Source organism: Crocuta crocuta, unplaced genomic scaffold, assembly GCF_008692635.1.
Source record: "Crocuta crocuta isolate KB4526 unplaced genomic scaffold, BGI_CrCroc_1.0 scaffold290, whole genome shotgun sequence".
In the NCBI taxonomy this organism is placed as follows: domain Eukaryota; kingdom Metazoa; phylum Chordata; class Mammalia; order Carnivora; family Hyaenidae; genus Crocuta; species Crocuta crocuta.
This window is the reverse complement of record NW_027527429.1, coordinates 4,065,970-4,092,823: the sequence shown is the minus strand read 5'-3', so window position 1 is coordinate 4,092,823 and position 26,854 is coordinate 4,065,970. Positions and strand designations below refer to the sequence as shown.

Below are 26,854 nucleotides of genomic sequence, written 5' to 3'. Positions count from 1 at the left end.
TTAACCTGCAAGGAGCCATATGCGGCTTGTGGCTACCTCCCTGGACAGTGTGGATCCAGGCTGTCTCCAGAACCGAAGGAAGGCTGACGGGGACGGCACGGGTCTCGTGTCCTTCATCAGGGGTGTTACCGGTGTTACCAGTGAATGAAAAGCACAGTGCTTATCTCGTAGCCGTTGAGGCCTGGGTCTCGGTTCCCAAGGATAATGGGTCCTAATCCCTGGAGCCTGTAAATGTTAACTTATATGGAAAAGGGGTTTCGTACGTGTGATGTGATTAAAGCAAGGATGTAAGACAGGGAGATTACCCTGGTTATCTGGACAGGCCCCAACTGCAATCGGGGGTGTTCTCAGGACCGAGGAGCACAGGGAGGTGAAGCACACGTGTGGGGGGGCGGTGGTGTGACCACACAGCAGGGAAGGGATGGAGCCACAAGCCAAGGAATGCCAGCCGCTTCCGGAAGCTGCAAGAGGTGAGAGACAGACTGTCCCCTGAGCTTCTGGATGGTGGACCCTTTGATTTCACACTTCCGACTTTCAGAACAGGGAGAAAATAAACTTCTATTGGCTTAAGCCACCATGTTTGTGATCATTTGTTACAGAAGCAATAGCAGGTTAATGCATGGGTTAAGTTATTTAGTGTGTAAAGTACTGGGAATTTTTGGTTCCGAATAAACGCTCAGTAAATGTTAGTCTCTGATTATCATTATTATTATTATTTTAGACTAATACACACCTAATGTATCCAGTCACCAAATGAGGCCAGTGGTGTTAGAACACGGAGCGCCCACATTTGAGCAGGGCTCTGGGGCAGGACTGACGTTTAGGAAGCTGTGTTCCCTTGACGAACAAGTGAAGCACCTGCCAACCAAAATCGCGTTTCCAGGATTGCAATATTTGACAAAAACAGCTATTTCGAATCGTTGGGCCTGTACAAAGGATTATAAACACAACTGCCTCAGTTTCCAGAAGACTCTCGGCTTCTGGAGCCCGAGTATAAAGCGAAGGGGAACACAGCACAAGAGGAGGTGTCGGGGTGAGCTGAGCGAGGCTCGAGCCTCCCCCTGCTCCACTGGGTGGGGAAGGAGCCAGAACAGTAACTTTGGGGTCGGGGAGAGAGTACCAGCCACGTCGTGACCATGACTCCACATCCAAGAAAATTCAACAGAATCAAGGGAAGGGCTACTAGGAGTAACCTGAGAGTCACTTAGCGAATGGTGCAGCTTATCTAAAACACACGACCAACAGCGTGGAGAACACAGTGAGTAATACTGTGACAGCGCTGAGCGGGGACGGATGTGGACGACACCCGTGGGGAGCGCTGTATGACGTGCAGGCGGGTCGGGCAGCTGTGCTGCACACCAAACTAATATAATGTGTTCTGTGTCAACTGTGCTTCAATAAGAAAAATAAATAAATCAGTAAGTGAAATATACAACCAATAACAGTAGAAAATACTCTTTAGAGAAAATCTTACAAAATACAAAAATACCTAAAATACTCATAACCCTGACAAGAAACTGCTGGGGCCCCAGTATTTCATCTGTACCGCCTCATTAACCCCCATGACAACCGCAGGCAGCAGGTGCGGTGTCCGCCTCGTGCAGGTGGCCAGGGTGGGGCTCAGAGGCGCCCAGGGCATAGAAAGTGAGCAATGGGTTCTTAACAGTTACATTATTTCTCATTTCTCTCAATCCCTGTGTTTCCTCCTCTCTTTCCAGCTTTCTTATAGTCCAGCTAAAAAAATCAAAGGCAATTGGTAACTCAGAAGTCATTATCGCAATAATGTATCCAAAACAGCTTTAGTGTCAGTAACAGACATGACTACCTTTTAGAAATCACTTAGAAAGATGATGTCACAGAGAGAAGTGGATACAAGTCGGGGGGTGGGGAGTGGTTCACAGTGGAGATGCTGCAGACAAAACCCACCCCCACCCTCATTAATGAGATAGGTGCAGATGGAAAGATTACCAAGAGCATTTTTCTTTTATCAATTTGACGAAAGATCAAAAAGGTAATAATCACTGCCTTCACCAGTGCACCCACCTCATAGAAGGCTAACCAATCATTAGAAACATCTTCTGGAAAATATTTTATGGACATGGAAAACCCAGTGTTAACGTTTAAAAATGTAAAAAGATTTGTAAAATTGATATTAAATACAAGCGTGAGAGAAAAAGACAGAAGGAGATTTACCAAGAACTTTTACAATAGCCACCTTGGCATGCCAAGATCAGGAATGATTTTCATCTTCCTCTTTAAGCTCCTCCCCTACCTTGCACATTTTCTACATGAGCATGTGTTACATTTAACATTGGAAAAACAGGATTCCTTTAAAGTAATTTGAAAATTGAGTTAAAAAAAACAAATCCTAGTATAATTTGGCAGCTATACGTATTGATTAAATGAGCTCCGAGTGCGTATTCCAAATCGTGGGAGTATATATAAATTGTAACTTCTGGTAATTTTTCAAGATGACATGTTATGTCTTATTGGAATTTAGCCTGAGGACAGGTCATGTTTCATGTTTCCAAAGACAATATTTGCTTTTTATTTGTCTTTGATTTTAAAAAAGCAAGGGAAAGGATTTTTATCAAAGTCAATCAGTTTCATGTAATCCAATTAGGAAAATGAATTTGCCCTTGACCTTACATTACTTCAAAAAGAGGAGTCTTGATGTCTTTGTGAGTGATGCTCAGCATACCCGTGGGACCCTAACTCGGTCTCCAGACTGTCAGGCCAGTGACACCCGGATGGACTGCTCTCAAGGACTGGCCAGCAAGGGCTGGGTCCCCAGAGGAGCCTGCCTCCCCGGGAACAACGCAAGGGGCCCCTCCCAGGAAGACAGCAGGGGCCCCCAAGGTCTCCCTCGAATCTCCTGGGAGACCACTCACATTTACTGCCAGTCTCGTGTCTCCCCATCCTTTGACCAGAGGATGATTTCCAAGAGTGTCATACATGCATTTCGTTAACCTACTTTTTGAAAATTAGGGTTTTAGAATTTTACATATTTATTTTGAATTATCCCAAATTGATTGCTTATCTTTCCTTGTCTTCTAATATATTTAATGAGGCTTTTTGTTATAAAAATAATACTTATTAAAAAAAAAAAAGACCTCCAACAGCACAGGGTATAAAGTAAAAGATAACATTACCACTCTAGTCCCCAGAAATAACCAAGCAAACAGTTTCCAGTGTATCCTTCCAGAAATTTTCCATGCACGTACAGACACGTATCTAATAAGTTAAATGTGTGTATGAATATGTGTGTGTGGGTATGTTTAATATGTTTCAGCTTATTCTGGGTTATAACTGTACACAGAGCTTTCAACTCGGTTTTGTCGCCTAATGGTAAATTGGATTTTAAAATATCTATTTAAAAATTGAGAATCATTCCATTTATAGAAGACAGGCTTGTGGAAACTATTCTCTGCAGCCCTGGAGAAAGCGGTGGAAAATTCCTGATAACTGAGATTTGTGATCACAGGACACATCATTCTCTTTATAAAATGAGAGTTTTGGGGCTCCTGGGTGGCTCAGCCAGTTAAGCAATGGACTCATTTTTATATTAATGTTTGTTTATTTTTGAGAGAGAGCGAGAGAAAGAGACAGATCACAAGTGGGAGAGGGGCAGAGAGAGAGGGAGACAGAATCGGAAGTAGGCTCCAGGCTCTGAGCTGTCAGCACAGAGCCCGATGGCCTGATGTGGGGCTTAAATTCACGAACCGCAAGATCATGACCTGAGCCCAAGTCAGATGCTTAACCAACTGCGCCACCCAGGTGCCCCAAACACCAGACTCTGATTGTAGCTGAGGTCATGATCTCATGGTCTTGAGATCGAGCCCTGTATTGGGCTCAGCACTGAGCATGGAGTCTGCTTAAGATTCTCTCTCTCTCTGCCCCTCCCCCTCTCCATTCTCTCTCTCAAAACATTTTGTAAAAAATGAGAATTCTAATTATAAACCAACGTGGTGTCATCTAAAGTCTCAATTCTTTTGAAACTATGCCTTTCTACCTAAATGTCCACAACTGCACAAAATCGTCCCAAGTGTATTTGCTCTGGACACAATTATGCAAGTGGCTAAGAATGGAATATGGCGATAGCATCGCCTGCACAATTCATCCCTTCCATGTGGAATTCATACGCCACTCCCTCCTCAGTGCCAGCCTGGTCCTGACGGGGCTTGCCGAGTGGTTGGGGGAGGGGCATGTGAGTGAGCAGGTGGTTACAGGATGGGAGAGACAGTCATGACCTGACATATAGGTCTAGGCGCCCCGCGTGTCTAAACAACCCCATGAAGCAGGTGCTGAGTCTTGTCCTTACATCACAGATGAGGAAACTGACCACAGGGAAGACGAACGAAGCCTATACAGCTATGTCCAGTCTGTGCTCTCAGTCATGATGCCAGATGTCAGGGGCAGGGATGGTGGGTGTGGGGCGACGCGGAGCTCAAGTAGGGGACAAGGAGGGATTCTCAAGGGAGAGCCCTCAGGGGGGTTTCATAGAGTCTTGACCTGAAGGAGAAGTTAGTGAGGCAGAGGGGGGTGGGAGGAAGCAGAAGGTGGGTGAATGGGGACACTGCCTGAGTCCTTGAGCCTCACACTCTAAGGGTGTCAATGAAGGAGGGGGTCACTGCTGAGATCCCAGCAGGTGGCTGAAGAGAATCTGGGAACATCTGGGCGGTGTCTGTCTTCCTTCCCCGTGCAGCTTGGTTGGATGGGGTTGGAGGGGTTGGGTGGCAGTGAGGAGGAGGGGCTTGGTGGGTGAGGGTCTGTGCCCCTGGGGCATCGAGTTCCCAAGAGAACCAGCACCGCAGTGAGGGTGTGCTCAGAAATGAGAGGCCAGGACTGCAGGTGCCCAGTGATTGGGGGCGCATGGCAGAAACCACAGGCTGCAGGAGGAAGCCGCAGGGACCGAGTGGGTGGCCATTCCTTGTTGGACCAGGTAAGTACACTGCTCACCTACGGGACCTGGTCAGGGAGTGACAACAGCACGTGCCCAGACGTCGTCACACCTGTCCGACCCCTAATTGTCGGCATGAAGGTTTCACTTCCCTTTCTCGTCAGGGGCCATAAGGGGAAGAAAAGTGGGGCAACATTCCTGGTAGGCATCTGAACGGACTCCAAGTGTGCTCAAAATAAACAGCCTGAAGGATGCTCTCTTAAACTGGAAGACTCTGAGTTACCTACAACTGGCAAATTTAAGCTTTGCTTAGACTGTGTGCAGGAGACGGGTCCGAGGGCAAACTTAGAGATAAGAATACTGGGTTTTGATATTTGAAGAACAGAAGACATGCCTTTTTTAAGAATGGAAAACACTGGGGTGCCTGGGTGGCTCAGTTGGTTAAGCATCTGACTTCGGCTCAGGTCATGATCTTGTGGTTCGTGAGTTCGGGCCCTATGTTGGGCTCTGTGCTGACAACTCAGAGCCTGGAGCTGCTTCGGGTTCTGTGTCTTCCTCTCTCTCTGCCCCTCCCCTGCTCATGCTCTGTCTCTGTCTCAAAAATAAGTAAACATTAAGAAATTTTAAAAAATACCTCATTTTGCTATAACATAGCCTTGATCAGTAAGGTATAAAAAGAAAAGTTTACAAATTTATTTGATATTGAATTTTAAAAAATCATCAGTATTTTCAAATTGCATTCACATAGTAAAGGACAGAGCTTCCCAATTAAAAGCAATCAATTTCTTTCTTTGTTTTAAAAAATGTTTTATTTAGTTTTGAGGGAGAGAGGGCGAGTGGGGAAGGGCAGAGAGAGAGAGAGGGACAGAGGATCTGAAGTGGGCTCTGCATGGACATCAATGAGCCCAATGTGGGGCTCAAACTCACGAACTACAAGATCATGACCTGAGCCAAAGTGGGATACTCAACTGACTGAGCCATCCAGGTGTTCTAAGCATTAAAATAATTTTGAAGTTTATTTATTTATTTTGAGAGAGATAGAGAGTGAGGGAGGGAGAGGAGGAGGGAGGGGCAGAGAGAGAGACAGAATCTCAAGCAGTCTTCTTGTTGTCAGCACAGAGCCCAATGTGGGGCTCGAACTCATGAACCATGAGATCATGACCTGAACTGAAACTGAGTGTCAGGTGCTTAAGTGACTGAGCCACCCAGGCCCTCAGTGAATTGCTTTCTTTGAAAAATATATATTTTTTAAAGTTTATTAAGAGAGAGAGACAGAGAGAGAGTGGGGGAGGGACAGAGGGAGAGGAAAGGGAAAAATCTCAAACAGGCTCTGCACTATCAGCGTAGACTCTGACATGGGGCTCGAACTCACAAATTACGAGATCATGATGTAAGCTGAAATCAAGAGTCAGACACCCAACGGACTGAGCCCCCCAGGTGCCCCTGAATTGCCTTCTTTAAAGAAAGTTTGCTATACAATTTAAGTATTGAGGAAACTGTATCAGAATTACCACATAGAGTTAACACAAGAGGAGTTTATGATGGTCGACATGTCCCTATATCTCGATGTATATGTGAAATCTACTGCTGCGTAACGTTTCATCAGAACTTGGCGATCGAAATGATCAACGTTTATGTTGTCACTGTTTCTGTGGGGACGGGACCAGATGTGGCTGCACTGAGGGCCTCTGCCTCAAGGTCTCCCACCAGGCTGAAAACCATGGCTATGGTCTCATCTGAAGGCTCTCCGGGGACGAAACCACATCTAGGGTCATCGCGTGGCTGTGAGTGGAAGTTAGTTCTTCCCAGGCTGCTGGATTGAGGCCCTCCCTTCCTTCCCATGTGGGAGTCTCCCGTGGCCAGCTCACAACATGGCAGCTGGCTTTTCTCAGAGCAGCGAGGGAGAGAGGAAGAGAGGGCAAGGGAGGTGGGCAGGATGGCAATGACACCCCCTCACTTTTGCCTCTGTTCTTCCCTTAGAAGTGAAGTGTTCGGTCTAGACACAGTCAAGGGAAGGACATCATGACAAGAAAGAGGTGAAGTCACTGGAGGTCATCTTAGAGGCTGCCTACCATGGACATAAATATCTTTTAATGTGTTTTTTTGAGAGGAAGTTTGATTTTCTATCGCCAATGGTTAAATTCTCCGGTTCTGAAGAGCTAACCAAAGTGGGTGTCTGAGCGTCTCTGAATGCAATATAATATGGCACGGTCTCCGTTAAAGGAAACAGATGGCCAAGTCTGGCCTCCATGGCTTCTGGGACTGATCACTACAATCTGCCCTCTTTCTCTGCCCTCTCGAAATAAAACAGATTTTTAAAACTGCTCTCATAAGGTTGCCTCCAAAGTGTTTGTTCTGCTGTTGAAACTTCTGTGTTCCACAGGTGTTTGTTCTAGCCATGCGTGATTCTGTAAAAATGAATACCTGTCAAAAACCCTCTTTTGTAAAGCAAGCTTTAAGTCAGTTAACATTGCATGCAAGAGTATTAAGGAAGACCGTTCATGCGGACCCTGGGGCCTGGTTCCCAGAACAGTGAGCCACCCAACATTTCGAGGAGGCCCAGGGCCCTGGTCTCAGGTCGCACATTGCGCAGCTGCCTCAGAATTGTGACAGAGAAGGGCTGAGACTGAGAGTCCCGAGCTCATGAAGTAGAGAGGTGGCCAGACCCCAGGACTTGCTTGTGGCTGGATCCCTTGGCTTCCAGCCAAAGTTGGCCTGGGAAGTCCACCATGGTGGGGCTGTGTCATCTGCCCATGATGCTCAATTCCATGTGGTCACAGAAGTACCAGATGGACCTTATTTGAACCAAACCAAACCAAACCAAGCCAAACACCAGCACAAAAAGTAATCTCATTAAAAAAAAAAAAAGTTCCTTCCTGAATTCTTAGCCTTGACATTTCACTTTCTAAGATGAATCCTAGAAACTCCATGAATCAAGGGCACCTGGGTGGCTCAGTCGGTTAAGCTGTCCAACTCTTGGTTTTGGGCTCAGGTTTTTGGTTCGAGCCCTGCATCAGGCTCCACACAGCCAGCACAGAGCCTGTCTGGGATTCTCTCTCTCTCTCTCTCTCTCTCTATCTCTCTCCATTCCTCCTCTGCTCTCTCTGCCTCTCAAAATAAATAAACTTAAAAAAAAAAATGACTCTATTTATATGGACATGGTTCTGTGCTTAAAAACATACAAGAGCCTCAATCCCTATAGAAAAGATAATCAGGACACACCACTGGGCCGCTCACACTTACCTGCATTCGATGAACCAATGCCGGATTTGGTCTTGTAGGTTGTCCTTAATATCTGGACCTTCTACTAATTTCAGGTCATCCTTGATTTTAACCAGGGCTTCTCTGTACTTCTTCTCATGCTTTACCTGTACCTCGTTCCTTAGGGAGGTCACCTTTTCGGCCTGGATTACGGTGGCACTGACTTGATTAAACAGAGGAGGTGGATTCTGAAAACACAAGATCATAAACGTTCTCATGCTGGTAAAGAACATCAGACACTCATGAAGTATGTCAACATCTCCAGTGGCGTCTTATCAAGGCTCATGAGACACGCATGCAGAGCGAGCGAATCAGGTCTGGCAGGAGAGTCTGAAGAAGTGATTCACCACCATGGGGAGGAAAGATGGGGATCACTTCACACCATTTCCCAGCTGGGGGGCAGTTAGCTTGAAAAATGCATATTCAATCAACACTACAAAAAACTGTTCATGCTATGGAAGGTAAAATGTTTCCAAATCTTCGTTAATGGGTGAGCAAAGATTATAGAGGAAGAAAGTATTTGAAGCAAGACTGGTGGAAAGTTTGGGCACTTTGATTTCAAGAAAAACTACCCCCAAATCAATTCCACAAACACCCCTTCTGTTGTTAAAGACCCCTCCTAAGGAGGAAATTCTCAGCTGACTCCGGACATTCACTCTGATATTACATCTTTTTGGTATAATGTTCTACTTCAAAATCTGCTGGTTAGCAAGTCAACAGAAGTCGGCTAGTAAGTACCAGTCAAATGCTCAGCACTGCTCCACCATCATTGGGGTCGTGGTGAAAGAAAATACACAATCATTTTGCGGGGCTCCTGGCTGGCTCAGTCCATAGAGAATGCAATTCCTGAGCTCAGGATCATGAGTTCAAGCTCTTCTTTGGATGTAGTACTTACTTAAAAAAAAAAAACCAACCAAATATTTTGAGACATAATTCCTGCAAGGTGAGAGTAATGTACAACATAGTAGGGAACAATATCAGCTGACCCAAAGATGTGTTACAACATGGGTTTGGATGGAAATTTCGAACTAAAGACGGATTTGGAGAAGGAAAACACCACAGGGCAGTTTGAACCTGGAATTATATCTCTGTGAGCTGAAGCACTGTTTCCTTCACAGATAGAGAATCTGAGCTCCAAGGCGTTTAGAGAGTCGGCCCAGGCCATTGAGCAAATAAAGAGCATATTCAGTGGTATGCTGCAGTCAGCCCTTGATGGCTCGTGAGATCCAACTGACACATTTTCTAGAATTGTGCAAGCTGGTTGTTAAATGCATTGTTAATTGTTAGCATTTTAAAATGCTGATTTGTATAAACTTGCAATCAAGTAAATTATATCACAAAGTTCTTAATACTCAAAACTCATCACTTCCTAATTTTTGGACTGGATTTTACTATATTATTGTTGCTTTTGGCATTATTTCTATCTGTTGTGTCTCTATGGTGAAAATACTTTTTAATGGTGTGCCCCGGTGCCTACCTTCCCAACTGCATTAGATCGGCTAGCAGCTTGAATGGGCGATGGGAATAGTTACACCGTGGAAATTAGCAAACGCTAGTTAAGTTGAACCATAAGTTGTTCTGGTTTCTCTGTTTTCTTTCGTGTGTTCAGTCTTCATTTTGCTGACGCACGCCCATGAGCGTAACGTTCAGACTGGATACGTGCGGCCATGAATCTTCCAAGTACTTGCACTTTGCAGGTGTTTCCTCGGATCCCTCCCACCTGAATGGCAGTTTGGCAGTGTCCTTGGAGGAGACTTCCCGCATGCAGAGCCGCCCGTGACTGCTTGTTGGACATGGATGTTCCTCGTCCATAAGGTCTTCTCCTTCTGGCTGTACACTTGGAGCTCTGAACATGTATCAAAATGTGCGTAGGTGTGGACACTTACTCATTTGTCATACTCTCCATTTGGTGGGTCCATTCAATATAAAAAGTTGTGTTTTTGGCTCTGAAAATTTCCCTTCTATTATTTCCTTTCCCACCCATTTCTCTCTCTGCAATAAATATTAGATAAAATTGCCAGACCACCAGATTAATCTTCTGCAAGGCTGAACTTTTCTTCTATATGTTCTATCTCCCCTTTATCTACTTGCACTGTGTTATTGGAGGTTTCCTGAACATTATCTTCCAGAACTAGTGTGGTTTCCAGTTATGTCCATTTATTAATTTGGATTTATTTATACTTATTTTTTAAAAAGTTTATTTACTCATTTAGAGAAGAGAGAGAGCATATGAGAGCAGGGGAAGGGCAGAGAGAGAGAGGGAGAGAGAGAATCCCAAGCAGGCTCTCAACACAGAGCCAGACTTGTGGCTTGAGATCATGACCTGAGCTAAAATCAAGAGTCAGACGCTTAACTGACTGAGCCATGCAGACACACCTATTATTTGGATTTACTTAACGTTTTGGGGGGGCTATTATTATTTTGCCTTTGGGGGCACGCCTTTTATTTTCCCAGAACTTCTTTATATTTTATTTTGCTCCTTCTTAATAGTCATTTTGTTTGGGGAAGTGTTTTTAGATGGAACATATCCTCAAATCTACTGGTGAGTTATTTTTCCACATTTTCTTTTCTTTCCTTAAAATTCTGGAGAGCTTACAAAAAAAAAAGATTCCCAGTTTCATGCTGGGGGTGAGGAAGAATCAAGAAACTAGTAGTTTTGGAAAATCCTCAGATGATGCTAATAACTATCCGGGCCAGGGTTTGGTAGCCTGTAGCCCACAGGTCAAACCTGGTTCAAATGCATGTTTTTGTCGATAAAGTTATCCTGCATCACAGCCAAGCCCATTTCTTTACCTATTGTCTGTGGCTGCTTGAGTACAAGGACAATGTTGAATAGTTGTGGCAGACATTGTCTGGCCTTGCAAAGCCTAAAATGATGACAGAGAAGGAGGAGGGAGAGGAGGAGAGGGGGAGACGGAGGAGGAGGGGGTGTGTAAAAGAAGAATCACAGAAGATGATGCACATATCATTTCCCGAGTGAGTACACATTCACTCTACAAAGGTAATCCCTCAACCCTTAGCATAATCCAGCCAGGCAGGTATTTTTATCATATAAAGAAATGAACCAGAGAGGCTAATTAACTTTCCCCAATTCACACAGCTGGCAAATGGCGGAGGCAGGAAGCAATCACTCCCTGGCTTATCTGACCCAAAGCCATTGGTAGGGGGTTTCCAGCAGAAGACCGGGTGTAAGTCGAGGCTCAGCCACTTGTTACCTCGAAGATTTCGTAAAAAGCCATTGACACCATTAAGGTTTAGTTTCCTCCTCTTTAATGGGCACAGGGCGAGACTGTGAAGATGGAGCGGAATGCTCTGTGTGAGCCCCTGCTACAGAGCCTGGCACCGAATGACCCCTCGGGGCATTTCCTGTGGCTGTCGCCTATCATCTGGTGCACCAAGGTCTCAGTGTGTGCGATACAGGAGTGCTAGGGGGACACCATGTAAAGACAATTTCAGGGATAAGAGAAAAACAGAGTTCATTTCAAAAGCCTCAAAACAAATACAGGATAAAGTTCAAATACAGAACAAAGTTTTGCCTTGTTTACAAAAGACATTAACAAAATTATAAATTTAAACCAACTAGTTGGAAAAAAAGATAATCTTAAGCACTCGGTTGATGCCATATATTGAAATAATTTCCAAATGGATGAAATAGTTAATTGAAACATGCGCGCATGCGTATGCGCACGCGCGCGCGCACACACACACACACACACACACACACACACACACAGTCTCTGAGAAATACCCATGAACCTCTGGGAGTGATTTCTCAACGAGAAATACAATCAAGATGCTGTTAGAATAGAGCACCTACTTAACAACACAAAGTCAGTGAAAAAAGATGAAAGAAATTACACATACAATACTTTAAAAATATGCATTGGAAAGTCTAAGGAAATAATCTAGTTGTCTGAGTTTCATATAATGAAAACATACTTTTGTGGTAGGAAAAAACCCTAGAACCACATTAAAAGTGAATCTAAAATGAAAACTATAGGATCACTTTCAAGAACAATGTTAAAAACAAATGATCTAAATTTCCTTGCTATGCATGTGCTTAAAGGCCTTGACTCTATATTCTGCATCTTGTACCAAAACAGATAGAAATTTCCTTTATTTAATCATCTTGAAAAGTATCCAAATTCTTGTACCTTTCAGATGATATTTTTTATTCCTAGTGTTTACATTTTCAATGTATGAAGCAGGAGCTTATAATTTACATAAAAATTTTTGCCTGATCTCTTCAATGATTATTTTAAAGTTCACTATTTCCATGAAGAGGTTAAAATAGATCTGTACCCATATTTCTTTGTCTGTGATCAATGTGTAGAATTGTTCAGAAATCTTGCATTAATTTTCTGATTCTCTATCAGCCAATCACATGATCTTGCTTTACCCTCCATTATATCATTCCTCTGGTAATTTACAGCAGATTTCTTTCACAGATGCATATGTACAAAATGCATTTTTAGCTGCTCTTTTCCCTGTTGTCTCTGAAAATGAAACAATGAGTAGGTGGCTCTGGTTTGGGTCTTGGCAATAGCTCTAGAACTCTACAAAGTGTTCAGCCAACTTCCTTGCGCTTCTGGGATCCTTGAGCAAAGCAGAGAAATCTCTCAGCTCTCATTGGATTTCTACTGCGGAGTAGCACGCGCTCGGTCCTGAGAGTTCTTTGTCTGCGTTCCCTTCCTGGCGTCCACGTCCATTTGGAGGTAGATATGAGGATGTGACTACCCATTGAACAGATGAAGACACTGAGGATCATACCTAAGTGGCTTTCCCAGGTCATCCACGTTAATGAAGAAGCCGGCAGGAAGGTTTCCCAATTCCTTCCATTGTGTTCCTCCCATTACACCATGCTGTGCCGTTAATACGTGTGTATTCATGCATGTTTCGTGATATAGACTTTCTCTGACAAAAATACATTTGGGGTCATTTGTAGCTTCTTCCTCTAGTTGCTTCTGAATTTAAAGGTTATAATATATTTAGGTCCTATGTTAATGAGCAGTTTTCCTTTGGGCTAAGACATCTTTTCCTCATTAGCAACTTTGGTCATATGGAATTCAAATTTGTTAACTCACCACGTAAACAGCAACTCATTTAAAAATAAATTACAAATATTAAAGGGAAATAGAGAACATGATAATATGGTATATATTGAAATACATCAGCTGTAGAATAATGCATCTTAATGAAGGCTTCCCATGTGAATAAACCATTATATTTACAAGCTTTCCACAGTTAATGACCCGGAACCGTAGAGCGAAACCTACATTGATAGCAAGGTCCTCTGTCAGCAAAAATATACATATTAATAATTGATGTTGCTGTAAACATAGGACATCTGATGACGCTTCCCGGGTCTGTGGGGAAATAGGACTCCACGGTCCATTAACTTAAAATGCTTATCTAATGTTTGATGGGCTTTGTCTTTAAAAATCCTCGTTCAAATTAGTCAGATAAAATGGACATTTGTCCAAATGAAAATCTGTTCAATTTATCAGTCACAAATACACTTGCAGTAAGTGATTTAATGCTGGCAACTTTNGGGGGTGTTCGCTGCTTTTTGGTGCTTTGTTGTCACTGAAGGCGAAGTTGGAAGGGGCTGGGGAAAGCATCCATTCTGAGCAAATGACCATCCTGTGAAATCTCTTGCTGTCGTCAACGCAGAGATTAATTAGCTCCAGCGCCTCCTGAACGCAGCATGCGCTGGTGTTCATTAGGAAGCATCTAGAGGTGGGCTCAGTCGGCTCCCCGCTCCCTTTCACGCTGGGGAGGAAACTGCTCTTCAGCTGGTCCATTTCAAGATCGTGTGTGCATGTGCACGCGTGCGTGCGTGTGTGCGTGCTCCTTAGTTTATGAAAATAAGCCATTTTGTTCCGTCGTTTCATTTCAGAGTAATAGACCTATATTTATCTGTGTGCATTTATACAAATACCCCTACTTATAAAGATGAACCCAGGAGAAGAAGTGGAATAAAATTCTAAGCAGACCCATAGCCAACGGGTCTCTCTTGCCCTCTGCCCCGAGTAGTTATGGTAGGGCCTTATTTCAGGATGCCACAATTTTAGTGCATGCAAAACTATTAGATAATAAAAAATTTTCTAGTTCGTTAAGCCCAACTTCTAAAAATTGTTTAGTAGATTTAAGATTTGCTTCATTAGGAGCTGGGCTAAGATAGTCAAGTGGGTTTACAACTGATAAGTGATAGAAGCTTAATTTGCCACGTTTGTGTCCTACTTTCTTTAAATATATTTTTTTTCTTGAGAGAGAGAGAGCGAGAGAGAGCACAGGTTGGGGAGAGGAACACACAGAGAGAGAGAATCTCAAGTAGGCTCCATGCTCAGCATAGAGCCCAATGCAGGGCTCAATCCCATGACCCTGGGATTGTGACCTGAGCAGAAATCAAGAGTAAGACACTTAACCGATTGAACTACCCAGGTGACCCTCTTTGAAAGTTTTTCAAATAAACACTTTGATGCCGCTTACAGGTTGTCAGGCACTATTTTAAGTGATTTACAAATACTAATTTATTCCTCCTAAATAACCTTATGAGTAGGTGGAATTATTATCTTCATTATATAGGAGGAAACTGAGGCACTGGAAGGTCAGGGAGCTTGCCCAGGATCACACAGCCACAAAGTGGCAATCTGGAGCTTTGCCCAGGCCACCTATTTCTGGCATCTCTGCTCGTAGCCTCTATGCTTAGCAGGTCTCTCCCCTCACAGGTTTCCTCCCGCTTATCCCAGTTTGTCTGAAAAAAAATTTTTTTTTATGGGTACGATAGATCACACTTTTAAAACATGCATTTGTAATCGTGGGAGATATTGCTGATCCTTCTCACAAAGACATTGCAAGATTTACTCTTCCCACAACAGTGTACGACACAGCCCATCTTTCCATACTTTGCCAGCACGGTGACCTGAACCCTTTTGATCGCGGCTAACTTAATTAGGTAAAAAAAAAAAAAAAGGTCAGTTTAGCAAGCATTTTTGAATCATGAATGACGTGAACATCTAAACCCATGATATAAATCATCTGAAGAAAAGTAACAGCTGACGTCCACATAGTGCTTACTGCGCTATATGTGAGACACTATTTTAAATGCTTTCCAGACAGCAAGTTCCTTAGGAATTAACACAAATCTACAAGCGAGGTGCTATGACCATCCCCATTTAGTGTATGTGGAAATTGTGGCACCAGAAGTCAAGTCACCCCCGGAAGTCCCTATAGCCGGGAAATGGTAGAACCAGGATCTGAATGCACGCGGGCGGGCTGGCTCTGGAGCTAATGGCCTTCACCGCTCTACCTGCTGCAGTAACAGACTGGGTCATGGGCCCAAATCTATAGATGAAGACGAACATTCTGACCTAGGGTGTAGGTTAAGAAATCCTGGGATCAGGGGCAGCTGGACGGCTCAGTCATTTAAGTGTCCAACTTCGGCTCAGGCCACGATCTCACGGTTCAAGAGTCTGAGCCCCAAGTCGGGCTTTCTGCTGACAGCTCAGAGCCTGGAGCCTTCTTTGGATTCTGTGCCTCCCTCTCTCTCTGTCCTGCCCCGCTCATGCTCTGTCCCTTTCTCTCTCAAAAATAAACATTAAAAAAAAAAAAGAAGTCCTGGGATCAGGCAACCAAGGAAGGATAAGGATGAGAATTCTTTTTGTCATGTAATTTCTGATGGTCTGGAACAAGAGTAAAGCAGAATTAAAACAGTAATAATATCAAAATACAGGCTCCCGAGTAAGTAGATTGTCAAATGCCATTTAACAGAAAACGGTGACCTCCCTCAAGCTCTGATCTCTCTGCTCAGCCTAAGAGCCTTTTGTGTACACCTGACCCAGGGCCGCAGCCTTTCCTGGTCTGCGAACATTTTTCTGGTGCATCACACACAATGTGTGTGTGTGTGGGCAGTACTTGCACTCCGCCTGCAGCTCCGTGGGGTGGCTGCAGGGGGGTGTAATCGCTGATCAGACTCAGACCCCCTAGGCTGCTCCAAGCCCATTGCTTTCTGAGATCCCACTTTTAACAGACTAATTTTAAGTTCATAAATCTGAGTTGCAAGAAACAAAGGCCAAGAGAGTTTGTATTTTGAAACTGGTGGCGTGTGTATTTTATGCAGCGACTTATTTTGGAATATACTGTATTTTGTTGCAGAGACAAGTTCTCACACGTCTTCACAATTCTGTTACCGTGACAACGTACTGTACTTTTCCAAGACGGTTCAAGTTGGCCACCATTCCTCGAAGGCGTATCCTGCCCCAAGCTGTAGGTCAGGCTCTTTACCTGGAATCTCTCTGTGAAATAGGTAGCAGTATCCTGCTCTTGCTGAAAACACTGAGGGTCAGAGCGAGGGAGGGTATGTCGCTCAAAGACCTCCCACAGGCCCCCGTGGTAGAGCTGGGTGCACAAGTGGGCCACCCCAGAAACCTGTCTTCATCAATATGGCGGAGCAAACTCTTTAAAGCTGGTGCCTGGAGACATGCACTCATTTCTAAGATGCTGCCTCCCGCAGGGACACTTAGGGACAGCTCTTTTGCCTTTAGAAAGTAAAATAAAACTAAAACTAAGCAAAACAACCCCCCATGAATCAAAACAAATCTTTTTTTTTTCTTTCTGAGAATAAGTTTCTAGAAACAAACATCATTTGAAGCCAACTGTAATGAATAATAAAAATGAGCAAACTGGATGACGTGGGTTTTGGTTGGAACTGAAGTTGTGACCACAAAGAGTGCTTCTTTTGATCCTTCACTCGTTTTGGTTCTGAGAGCAGTTCCCGAGGAAGAGCCCAGGCCCACAGAGGGCTCCGGAAGTACCAACTTCCCAAGTGGGGCCGCTGAGGGGGCTGTGTTGCAGGAGCTCACTGGGCACCCAAGCTCCAACTATGGGTTGTATTTTTATTTATTTAGAGAGGGAGACAGAGAGAGTGAGCAGGGGAGGGGCAGAGAGAGAGGGAGAGACAGAATTCCAAGCTGGCTCCACACTGTGAGCACAGAGCCTGATGTGGGTCTAGAACTCACAAATTGCGAGTTCATGACCAGAGCTGAAACCAAGAGTCGGATGCTTAACGGACTGAGCCACCCAGGTGTCCCGGGTTATTTCCTAATAAGGGAGACCAACTTGACCAACAGATAATTTACAATAGAGCTCATTTGACATTAGAATCTGAAGGTGAGCAGGGTTTTATGGTGCTTTGAGGCTTTAGTTGACTCATTTTAAAGTGATGGCTCTTCCTCTTTAATATGTGTCCCCTAGCGTTATTATAATGAAAACATTGCTAGCTCCGGGGTAACATAAAATATATGATGGGCGCGACCACAGGACAAATTATTTCAAGGGGATCCACGGAATGAAATATATTACATTCATTAATTTTCCTTCCACTCGATCCACCCCATTGGCTCTGCCAATTAAAATAACTGTGCATGAATTTTTAGAGTGCTATTTATTTTCTTTTGTAGATTTTAGAATAGAAATATTTAAAATGGCAATATCAAGAAAAAATTTATATGACAATGGTAAAGGAAACATTTGTTCAGGAAAGGAAGGCATAATGATGTCTCTTGCTCTAATTCTGGTTTCGGTTACTAAATACCTGGAAATAGCCCAAGCTTCTCCAAACCTAAAAATACTGTTTTGATCAGATAAGTCAATGGTTTATTTGCTGGTGTGATATAACGAAGTGAAATAATGGAAAAATGAAATTTTTGAAGACTATTGAAGACAATATCTTCATTAGTGATATAGTGGGAAATATATTCAATTGAAAACATTTCTTGGGGTTGGGATAATGGATTTTCATGGTTATCAGCCAGAGGACAGAAGATACCATTCTTTTAAAAATTGAATCCATATATTTCTCGATGGTGTGAAATTTCAGTAGAACACACCCTACCAGGAGGAGTGTAAAAAAAAAAAAAAGGGCAAACCAGAGAAAGTCACATTTAACACAAAACAGACAAGTTGCTTTCTTTATATTCTTCAAGCCCTGTACTGCTGAAAAATTAATACAGACTTCTTTGATTTGACTGAGCAGATATACACTCCAAAGTAAAACAGAAAAATGAGAGTAATAAACACGTAATTCTGTCTTTGTGTGCAATCAGTGTAAGCAAATCAGACTCTAGGATGAAAAAGAGGGCTCGGCTATTCCTGGGCTTCTGTGTGTTACATGCAGATGACGTTGAGTACATGAGTGCTGAATTATGTTAAAGGGAAATGGTTGAGCCAAACTGCTAACGTAAAATTTCATGTCAAACTTAGATGGTCTTAGATTGAATCTTTTCACTGCTAGTTGAGTTGGGAAAGTACAAAGTTGGAGTTAGCTATTATTTTTATCACAATATTGTACATGTGGGTGCCTCTTCGCAGGGGAGAGGGAAACAGATTTACAAAAAATTGATATGATTCTATGGCCACTTGCTTTCATTTTAAATGTGTACTTTTTTCCAGTTAATGAAGCAAAGTTTAAGCATGTTGGAAAATACAATTGCAGATAGAAAGAAAAAAAAACTTCCAAAGTCCCACATTAAAAAAAGGAATGCTACTAAACACGGTATCTTTTCTTTCTTTCTTTTGCAAGTGCATAGATGTGTGTATGTATTTAGTTGAAATCATATTATATGTGTAATTCCAAACCTTGAATTTTTACTTTGAATGTTTTCATGTCATCAAAAACTAATCATAAACATAGTTTTCAAGGGTGACATATTACTGTGTTAATGTAGGTCCACTACGTCCTTACTCTGAATCAGTTTTATCCCCAATCTGTCATTATTAAAAAGAACACTGAAGAAGACTTCCATGCACATAAATCTCTATTTCGGATGGTTTCCTCAAGACAGAGATAGAACTTTGGGGGGAGGTGCAGGATATAAACATCCTAACGATCTTGTACTTTGCTTACCATCTTTTAGAAAGGTGGAGTCGATGTAACTCATGGTGTCTCCCTCCACCCTTTTCAATAATTACAACTTGAAAAAACTTTTTTTTGTTTTGCTTATAAGATAGAAACAACTTAGCCTATTTCACCAATTCTTTTTTTTTCAAATGTTTATTTATTCATTTTGAGGGGATGCGGGAGCAGAGAGAGAGAGAGAATCCCAAGCAGGCTCCGCACTGTCAGCACGAAGTCCGATGTGGGGCTTGAACCCACAAACGGCGAGGTCATGACCTGAGCCGAAACCAAGAGTTGGACGCCCAACCAGCTGAGCCACCTGGGTGACACATCATTTTTTTTTTAATTAAAATATCAAATGAAAATCAAGAAATTAGGTGATGAAGATTAAGGTATTTCTTAAATCATATGTACATACTCAGGTATGATGACTGACCATATTTTTTTAAGAGAATAAAGGCTGGACGTCACAATTTAGGCTTTATAAACACGTGCAGGGGTATCAGGCTCCTCCACGGGAGACTTTCCCTTCCAAGTATCTGGAAGATGGAGACCAATACTTTCCTCAAGGAAAATAATTCATATTTTCAATTCTGTGCTGATAACGGAGGTGGTGCCCAGAAGCCATGGCGGCAGCTGGCGCGGTTGGTCCACGATGTGGGGCCGAAGGGTCAGAGATACAAGATATTCCAACACGAAGTGTGTTTACCTTGCCACTGGTTATTTAGAACGCGCCATCGCAACATTGATGAAAATTATATAGCCATATCCCTAATGTGGGACTCAGTTACGTTGTTTTCTATATTTAATAATATCACTGATAAGATCTTTTAAGTTATTTAAATCCTAAAATCCTGGAAAAAAACTAATGTTTTTATATGAGAAGACCTGATGGAAACACAGATGAAACGAACATGTCTGTGGCTGATCCCAGAGCTGAGAGAGCGAATGTGCTTCATGCTCTTGTATCAACCACACTCTGGTCACCACTTGATTTCTTTTCTCTAAAAGTGAGAAGGTGGAGTGCAGTATTCGGGAATATAACTTAAACACAAAAAGGAAAGAGTAATATAGTGAAACCCACACCTTTACACTGGTTACAAAGTATACATAACCTTTATTATTTTTTTTTACTTCTTATATTATTCTCTGAGTATATCTATATTTTAAAATTTTTTAATGTTTATTTTTGAAAGAGAGAGATAGAGTGCAAGTGGGGGAGGAGCAGAGAGAGGGAGAGGGAGGCAGAATCGGAAGCAGCTCCAGGCTCTGAGCTGTCAGCACAGAGCTCGATTTGGGGCTCAAACCCACCAACTGTGAGATCATGACCTGAGGCGAAGTCAGAAGCTTAGCTGACTGAGCTACTCAGGTGCCCCTCTGAGTTTATTAATTGTTATAAACAGAAAGAAAGAAAAATCATAAATCCTGATTTTTTTCCTACTGAGACATACTTTGGTAAGAAGTACGCAGACCTGGGAGAATGCCTTGTGAATTGGTATTATTTAAAGTTTCAGTTAAAAAAAAAGCTACAAATTGTTTAAACGATGAATCCTATCATCTTCTCCTCAGATAAAATATTGAACGTGTATTTTATCTGTACATTTTTTAGACATAAAAGATACATTTACTACAGAAAAATGTAAGAATAAGAGAAAGCATTAAAAAGAGGACCACGGGGCTCACATTTTACAGTTGGCACCTTACACACAAATGCTAACCATCACCTGTAAAGCCACACGATGGCCTGTTCTAACTGTATGAACTATTTCTGGGCACCAGCCTACATGTATGAGAGTACCCAGACATGAATATCTATATATTGTAAATTTTGCTCACATCCTTCTTTAGTTTTTAAGCAAAGAAATTGCAAGGGTTGGGATTACTAAGCAAATAGGCATAGGTGGTTTAAAAAAATTTTTAATGTCTATTTATTTTTGAGAGAGAGAGAGAGAGAGCGAGCACAAGTTGGGGAGGGTCAGAGAGAGAGGGAGACACAGAATCCGAAGCAGCTCCAGGCTCAGACCGGTCAGCACAGAGCCCGACGCGGGGCTTGAACTCACGAACTGTGAGATCATGACCTGAGCCGAAGTTAGATGCTTAGCGACTGAGCCACCCAGGCGCTCCTGTGCTTTACTGTTTATAACGAGACCAACTGCCCTCAGGAGGGTGGGCGCACGTAAACCCTGGCTGGTGTCCCCACACTACCCCCGCCCCTGGGTCCTTGCCCAGACCTGGCATTGCCATTCCCAGCTCTTTTTTCTTTTCTTAGCAGACATTTTTAAAAATGGTGGAAGTGCACCACCAGGCTGGCTCTTCCTCTCCATCCCTCTCCCGTGCCCTCACCTGGTCACCCCTGCCTCCCCGTGGAGCAACCCCAGCCTCCCCGCCCTCCGTTCCGTTCCTCCCAGTAAATGTCCCACACGTCCAACTGCATCCATCCTCACACCTGCATCTACAGGCCCAAATGGACCCCGGGACTTGGCAAACCTTTCTAGCATTCACTGCAGTGATTTGTTTTTGTAGGTTTTTTTTTTTTTTTTTTTTTTCACCTCTTTGGTCTGTTTCGATCTTTGTATTTCCCTAGATCATCTTCTCTGTTCAGTATTTTCTAATTTATTACCTTAGTCACTCAGGACACTATCTAATAGGTTTTTTTTTTTTTTTTTTTTTAAAAGCGAATTGGTATCTGTAGTTATTTGTATTTCTTTTCTTCTTCTAGCCCCACTACAGCTTGGTACATGATTAGCATTTTCAAAGACTCGGCCACAGTATCTATCAATGTTAGTGTTGCAGTGTTTTTATCCCGGCATTAAATATAAGGTCCTGGAGTAAATCCTGCTCTCAACCGCACAAGCTTGGAAGTGGAGTTCACCCACGTGGGCCTCAGATGACAGCCTGCAGCCTTGTGAGATCCTGAGCAGGAGACTTAGTGAAGCCCAGACTCCTGACCCACAGAAATCGAGCTGATGAGTGTGTGTTTAAGTGGCTAAGCTGTGGTCATATTGTTATGCAGCAGTAGGTGACTAATACATACCCAGTCATCGCCACGGAGATCTCCCTACCAAAGCCAGCTGGCTCACTGCAAACCCATTCTCTTGGTCACAAATACTAACAGAGGAGTGCAGACATCACGCAGGAACGGCAATTTGTGAGCAATTGAGAGCTCATTTCCACATTTGGAATGCTCCACGGATGTGTAAATGCGCCTGCTCTGTCCAGATCCCCAGGGCACGCTTCCGTACAGCACTGGCGATTCCATTCTCTTAAGTCACTGGTCATTTATTTTTCTTTTCCTCTCTTCCCACAAAAACTCACTAAGACACAAGTTCCAAGAAAGCCACATGCATATCCTGCCATTAAGAGAACTTACCATACCCAGGAATATCATCTCATCCTCTCTCTGTTTTTCGGTTTTCTTACATTGATGGAAACCTCGCCAGACCTGAAAACAGATCAATGGTTACTTGTCTAATACGTTAAAAAAAACATAAACAACACTCAAAACGCCGCCCTACCCTTTCTCCCATTTCAAATGGTATAATGACTATGCGGTCAAGGCCGTGCCTGTGTGCGTGTTGATGGGATATTTTTTCTTCTGTGATCATAGGCAGAAGATTTAAAGAAAGAAGAAATCACAGAAATGGGTTATTCACTGCCTGAGCATCCGACTGTGGACCCAGAGCCACCCTACTGAACAAGAGGAGCCGGGCATAGTCCTGTTTGCCCATGGACTGGACAGGAGCCACACTCGCCCAAGACCCTGGAAGCAAACCTGCCCGTCGCAGAGGCCGCCTGTGGCCCAGACAGCCTCCCAGCTCCCAGAAGGGCTGTCATCCACATGATGACAGACGACAGGTGCTGGTGAGGGTGTGGGGGAAAGGACCCTCCTGCCCTGTTGGTGGGAATGCAAACCGGGGCAGCCACTGGGGATACAGTACGGGGGGTCCTCAAAAAATTAAAAACAGAACTACCCTACGCCCCAGCGATACCACTACTGGGTACCCATCTGAAGGAACTGAAGTCACTGCCTCGAAGACAGACATACACGCTCATGTTCATCGCAGTGTTATTCATAATTGACACGACACGGAAACCACCTGTCGGTTGGTGGATGAATGGATAAAAACAGTGGTGTACGGTATATAGACACAACGGAAGACTATTCAGCTAAAAAATATAAGGAAATCCGGGGTGCCTGGGTGCATTAGTAGGATGAACGTCCAACTTCAGCTCAGGTCACGATCTCATGGCTCATGGGCTCAAGCCCCGCGTCAGGCTCTGTGCTGACAGCTCGGTACCTGCTTCCGATTCTGTGTCTCCCCCGTCTCTGCCCCTCCCCTGCTCTTGCTCTGTCTCTCTCTCTTTCAAGATAAATAAACATATAAAAATTTTTTTTAAAAAGGAGGAAATCCTGACATTTGTGACAACACGCATGAATTTTGAGGAGGGCATGCTAAGTGAAAGAAGACATATAAAGAAAGACAACTACTATATGACCTCACTTGCACACGCAATCTAGAAATACCAAACCAGGTTCCTAGTGGTTTGGGTATCTGAGTAGGTTTGGGATCTCCAGGGGCTGGGAGGTGAGGAAAATGGGTGAAAGTGGCCAGATAACTTCCAGTTATCAGATGAATGAGTTCACCTTGTTCAACAACACGGTGATGCGTCCTTGAAAGCAGCTAAAAGAGTTGATCTGAAGTATTCTCACTATTGGAAACTGGTAATTATGTGAGGTGATGGATGTTTTAATTACCCTTACAGTGATAATCACTTTGCAATATATATATATATCACATCACGACATCGTACAGCTTAAATGTACACAATGTTTTATGTCAAGTGCACTGCAATATAGCTGGGGGAGGGAGAGAAGAAAGGGCTTCTAATTCTCATTAGTGAGTGTCCCCATCTTGGGTTTCTTCAAGAGAAACTTCCAGATTGCAGGAGTGTGGGGCTAGATCGAAGGGTGGCACTTCATAGTATTAAAAGGAAAAATTTCCACTGTCACGGGGGGGGAGATATAACACGGTCATGTGTCCACGGCTGATACGACTCAAGCTCTGAATGCAGATGCTTGTCTAGAACTTCATCACATAAACATAAAGAACACGTGATGCTAGCGGTCTGCCTGCACCCTTCTCCCCCCGCATCCAGACCCTGGAACGGAGGGGGTCCTGACCCTCCGTCTGGGGTCTGTGTCCTTATGCTTTCCTTGTCTCTCCTCTCATTCCAATTTGCCTCATGCTGCCATCTTCTGCATTTACTGTAAGCAACCTTAGCTTCTATCTGGAAAAGGATTTGGAGCAGACCCCTGGTGCGCATCCAACAAAGTGGGGGAGAACCTCAGGCCCACTTCAGAAAGGAACATCGGGGTGCCTGGGTAGCTCAGTTGGTTACGCATCTGACTCTTGATTTCAGCTCAGGTCATGATCTCATGGTTCATGGGATCGAGCCCCGTGTTGGGCTCTGCGTTGACCACACAGAGCCTGCTCAGGATTTTCTCTCCCCCCGCTCCTCCCCTGCTCTCTCTCGCTTTCTCTCTCACAATAAAGTAATAAACATTTAAAGGAACCTCAATGTCTTGGTCATTGGCACCGTGAACAGCACACGTTTCCGTGGGCCAGAGGGGTTGACCTTTGCTCCCCTTCTGTGATCATGTCTGTCTGTGAACACACTTTTAAAAATTCATGAGGGATGCGTATCCTCACTGAATGTTTATCAACCCTCTTTCCAACAATGATCAGTGATCTTTAAAAATATTTGAATATAATGCCCTGGATGTTGTAACTATTTATAGTACAATTAAAAAACAAAACGAAAACAAAACATGACCAAGCTTACTTCAAGGGTTCCCCAGGGTAAGATAATAAGCCTTTCCAGAATTTGAAATCCAGTTCTCTTCAAGGGAGGGCTTTGGAACTTGGGGTTCCAGAGCTCCCCCTGACCCCGGTGTGCATTTCTAGCTGTGTCGAGGCACCGCCCCAGCTCCGTGAGCACCTCACCCGCACCTTCTGAATCTGCAGCGCGGCGACCTCCAGATCCACTACTTTCTCGCTAAAGATCTTGGCTTGCTTTGCTCTGTATTCTTGGAGGAAGATCTGCTTCATGAACATGGCTCGTAGGCGACCCTGCCGCGCCCTCTCAGCGACCTGGATTAATTTAATGGCTTCTTCCAGGGGGATATTCTTCAGAGAGTATTTCTGCAAAAACATTCAAGGTAAACCAAGGTTTAAACATGGTAACTACACCAGTTGATCCTGGGGGCCTCACAAGCTTACTCCTAACACAGCTTCGCTGCAAATCCCCCAACTGTTGGTAAAGAGTCTGATAGCTGTCTCATTCCATCATCGTACTCATTAATTATGTGGATTTTGATAACGTGCCACACTTGTGCTCTGGTCCCACATTTAAGAATCTCATAAGCTTTCCTCTACCCTTCCGAACAAAATACTGATTAGTTCCACAATATTTTAGGTTGGCAGCAAATTATACCAGGAATGCCAATAAAATGGATTCAATAAAACTCAAAATCGCTATCAGTGTTTGATTAACTTAATAGTGGAAACATACAAATTAAAAACACATCTTGAATATGAGAACTTGAAATGCAAAGTGCACATGCTGTAAAATGCTAACTTCAAAACCAATTACAGGATGATCTAGTAAATACGGGTAATGGTAAAATCATTTTAGGAGTATTTGATTTATACATGCAATGTCTTCTAGTACCTACAAGTTTGTATTTCAAAACATCCAGATGGGATGGGAAGATTATGACTGGAGAAAGGTGAGGGCTGGTGCCGGAAGATGCCGTCTGTGGAGATGTCAGGTGGGGATGGCCGGGGTAGGGGCTGAGCCATTTCCAGAACAAGGCTGCTGGGCCATCCAGAGCCCCGTGTCAGCTCTGAGTGGGCGCAGGGGTGAGGCTCTCCATTGTCCTTGGGGCGAGGGAGAAGCTGGGCACGTGGGCCTGGCTAGGGTGGAGCCTCACGAAGGGACAGAAGCAGAAGGGAGAGACCCTTTGAATCTGAAAAACACCCAATCGTGGGCTGAATCCTTGCTCAGGTCAGGGCAGTGTGGCCGACTTACCAGGACGCGGTGCCAGGCAATGAGGTCCCAAGTACGGGGTGCCCCGATTCACCCCCGGGGCCACTGTTTCCCGTGATGGCCTCTTCTCTGTGTGATGATGGTATGTGTGTGGGGGGAGCTCTGCCCAGGAAGGAGCAAGGGGTGCAGAGGGCCATTCCCCGAGACGCCACAGAAGCCAGATGCTTTTCTTAGGTATCCTCAGCAAAGTCACAAAGCAACCGGAGACAGGTATTGTTGTGACCACTCAGAGTTAAGAAGAAGGCAGAGCCCCACGGAAGAAAAATAATTCACACAGCCTCCCGTGGTTAGTAAGGGTGGAGCCAACTTGAGCCAAGACTGGCCATCTCCCTGACAAAGCCCATCCCCCGTGCCTCAGCGTGGCGCCTTGGCTCCCTTAGAGGAAGCTCTTTCACATGCCAATCCCTCCGAGTTTTGTTTTCAGTGACACCTCATCATCTGAGATGTGCAGGGAGCACACGTTTTCAATAACGCACTTGGCATGCGGGAGTAGAATGAATGCCATTCTGGTATTGAATTGGATGAGGCCTGTACAATCACTCAAGCAGAAAGCAGGTGTCCAGCACACATTTGTTATTATCGTACTTCTTTCCTTTAGGCATCATCACTCTGAAAATCATTGCAGCCCTTACGAATACTTCTGAGGGTCTGCGTGGTGTATTCAACACGACAAAGATTTCTGAGCA

At 43.9% G+C, this 26,854-nt stretch overlaps 1 protein-coding gene across 1 annotated transcript in view; it reads right to left on the bottom strand.

Annotated features, from left to right (window-relative positions):
• The window catches only part of DRC11 (dynein regulatory complex subunit 11), a 148,046-nt gene that overhangs the window by 105,698 nt on the left and 15,494 nt on the right, over nucleotides 1–26,854 (bottom strand). Inside the window, exons 4-6 of the mRNA XM_077758417.1 lie at nucleotides 25,070–25,261; nucleotides 22,429–22,500; nucleotides 8,144–8,349 (exon numbers count right to left, since the gene is read on the bottom strand). Of these exons, the coding sequence (XP_077614543.1) occupies nucleotides 8,144–8,349; nucleotides 22,429–22,500; nucleotides 25,070–25,261 (470 nt within the window). The remainder of the gene's footprint in view (nucleotides 1–8,143; nucleotides 8,350–22,428; nucleotides 22,501–25,069; nucleotides 25,262–26,854) is intronic.